The sequence below is a fragment of the Olea europaea genome, unplaced genomic scaffold (assembly GCF_002742605.1).
Source record: "Olea europaea var. sylvestris unplaced genomic scaffold, O_europaea_v1 scaffold15907, whole genome shotgun sequence".
Lineage (NCBI taxonomy): Eukaryota > Viridiplantae > Streptophyta > Magnoliopsida > Lamiales > Oleaceae > Olea > Olea europaea.
In genome coordinates this window covers 1-2,498 of record NW_019233530.1, presented here as the reverse complement: position 1 = coordinate 2,498, position 2,498 = coordinate 1, and the positions used below count along the sequence as shown (strand labels likewise).

General features: G+C 32.7%; 1 protein-coding gene across 1 annotated transcript; it reads right to left on the bottom strand.

Moving 5' to 3' along the window:
* Nucleotides 1-1,082: 1,082 nt before the first annotated feature.
* On the bottom strand, nucleotides 1,083-2,372 carry LOC111376978 (zinc finger MYM-type protein 1-like). The gene has a single exon (XM_022999991.1). It carries the CDS (start codon nucleotides 2,370-2,372, stop codon nucleotides 1,083-1,085), a length of 1,290 nt encoding a protein of 429 aa, XP_022855759.1.
* Between the last annotated feature and the right edge of the window lie 126 nt (nucleotides 2,373-2,498).

The following is a 2,498-nucleotide window of genomic DNA, read 5'->3' as shown; positions in this document are numbered from 1 at the left end:
TGAAAGGTAAGGACATTTTGTGCCAATTACCCATTTTAATAACTTCAATTTTAAAAAACTTCTTTTAGCAAATGCAACAATAATTTGGAAAGCAATCCAATCTTTTCAAATAAGTCAATAATCAAAAGTGGTCTTTATCTTTTTTGGTAAAAGATTTCGGAAAACTTTTAACTCTTGAAATAAATCTTCGCCATCAAGATCGCAAAAATTTACATGTCTTCAACAATATCAAGATGATCACAACATGCTTTCAAATTAGCATCATCCAATGAGTTTAACTTGTCAGAAGAAAACAGAAATCCAAATTTTTTTCATATGAATTGAATTGATCAAATTGTTCAAGTGGTCCAATTGTTTGATCTACAATATAAAAGAAACAATTGGTTCTCAAAGAATCTTCAGGTGATTGTGCATCGTCTACGGTAACATTTTCATCAAAATGTTTCTTCCTACGAATTATACATTTAAGTTGCAAAGCGAAATTCAAATTAGTGAAATCACGGAATGAGATTGACGAAAAGATAATAAAGAAAAGATAACACGTAATTCAGATTTTCTTATTTGACTTTTCCGGTCGGCTTGATCTTTTTTCGACAAATTTTCTTTTCCCTCACATTATTAAGGTAGGAATACTATTTAAAAATATTATATTCAAGGAAATTATAATTAGTTAGTCACATTATTTTAAAATTAATATATATTTTAAATATTTAATTATAAATAAATATACGACTATAACAAAATTTTTTTTTGGTGCCCCTACAATTTTTAGGCCTTGTGTGATCGCTCAACTCTCGCACTCGCAAGGCTGCCTTTGTTTATAGGTGCCTTCTTAATAGGTGAATATCTGGTTTTGAGTAAAAATAAATCTTCTAAAATAAACACTTAGTTTGTGTGGTTACTGCATAAGAGATGCTAAATATTGTAATTTTTAGAAAAGAATGAGTAAAAAGTTCGTTGAAACTAATTGTATTAATATATATATATATATATATACAGGGGTGGACGCAGACATTTTAGACTGGGGGGTCAGTAACGAACTTTTAAAAAAGTGATGGAAAATTAAAATAAGATATATCTTATTACAATTGCTCTCTACGTATTCTCATACTTTGATAATGTTCCATAATTACATCATTTTCAATCTTATCAAAAACATCTTTCTCAATGTATGCAATCAAACTATCATTCAACCATTGATCTCCGATTCGATTGCGCAAACGATTTTTGACGTAAGTCATCGCAGAAAATGCTCTCTCGACTATAGCAGTAGCCACGGGAAGAACTAAGGTTAGTGTCACAAGTTTGTAGGCTAATGGATACACTTCATGTTTATTTTTCACAATCAACTTCTGTGCAAGATTGCTAATGCCTTGTAATTCTTCAAAGTCTTCAGAAGTGCGCATATCAAGAATAATCGTATCTAGTTGATCATCAAGTTCTAGGATATTTGCTGCATCAAAATCTACCGGATAATACTGACATAGTCGAATCAATTTGATCTTGTCAAAATCAGCAAATGAATTACTTGGAGATAAACATGCAACATAAATAAGCAAGTCACTATTTACTTCAGAAAAATGATCATTCAACTCTTGAAGTTGCATATCAATGACGGCATAAAACATTTCCACACGAAAATGATGCAAATTTGTCACTGTCTCACGCCGTGAACAACCAACAGTTACGAACATATCATCCATATCGGGAACATTGATCATGTGAGTTTCACCAAATGAACAAATCACTCCCAAAAAAGAATCCCATCCATCATCTCTCATGGTTTGGAGCTGTGTTTTACATATTTGCACTAATTTCATAGCATTGACAATATCTTGATCTTTTGTTTGTAATGTTCTTGACAATTCGTTTGAAATCCCTAAAATCTTTTTCATGAGATATAGATTAAATGCAAATTCAAATCTTAACATCAACTCCAATGAAATGCATGCATCACCTCTTGTTTCGGTACTTGTAGTATCAGTAGCAATCATCTCAATGACGTCGACTATAGTTGAAAACATGGCAATCAAGTTAATTAAACAACTATAGTGAGAGCCCCAACGTGTATCACCAGGACGCTGAAGAGTAATTTCTTGATTGAGACCCCGTCCGCTTGATATTTCACCAACACTGAGTGATTCAAGAATTTTCAATCTTTGGTTCTCTCGAATAAGATCACTCCATTTAGCTGATCCTCCAACAATATTCACCAATCTATGTACTGTAGTGAAGAAAGTTTCAATCTTCGGATGTTTCTGTGCCACAGCTACAAGAGCTAGTTGAAGTTGATGAGCAAAGCAATGAATGTAGTAAGCACTTGGATTTTCTTTCAAAATAAGTGCTTTGAGGCCATTATACTCACCCCGCATGTTACTAGCTCCATCATATCCTTGGCCTCTCAAATTAGATATACTTAAGCTATGCGTTGAGAATAATTGATCAATTGCAGCCTTAAGTGAGGCAGCTGTGGTATTCAAAACATGAATGACACCAAT

Excerpts from the sequence above, each read along its gene's own strand:
- LOC111376978 (XM_022999991.1), bottom strand. The coding sequence starts at position 2,372 with ATGCGGGGTGAGTATAATGGCCTCAAAGCACTTATTTTGAAAGAAAAT.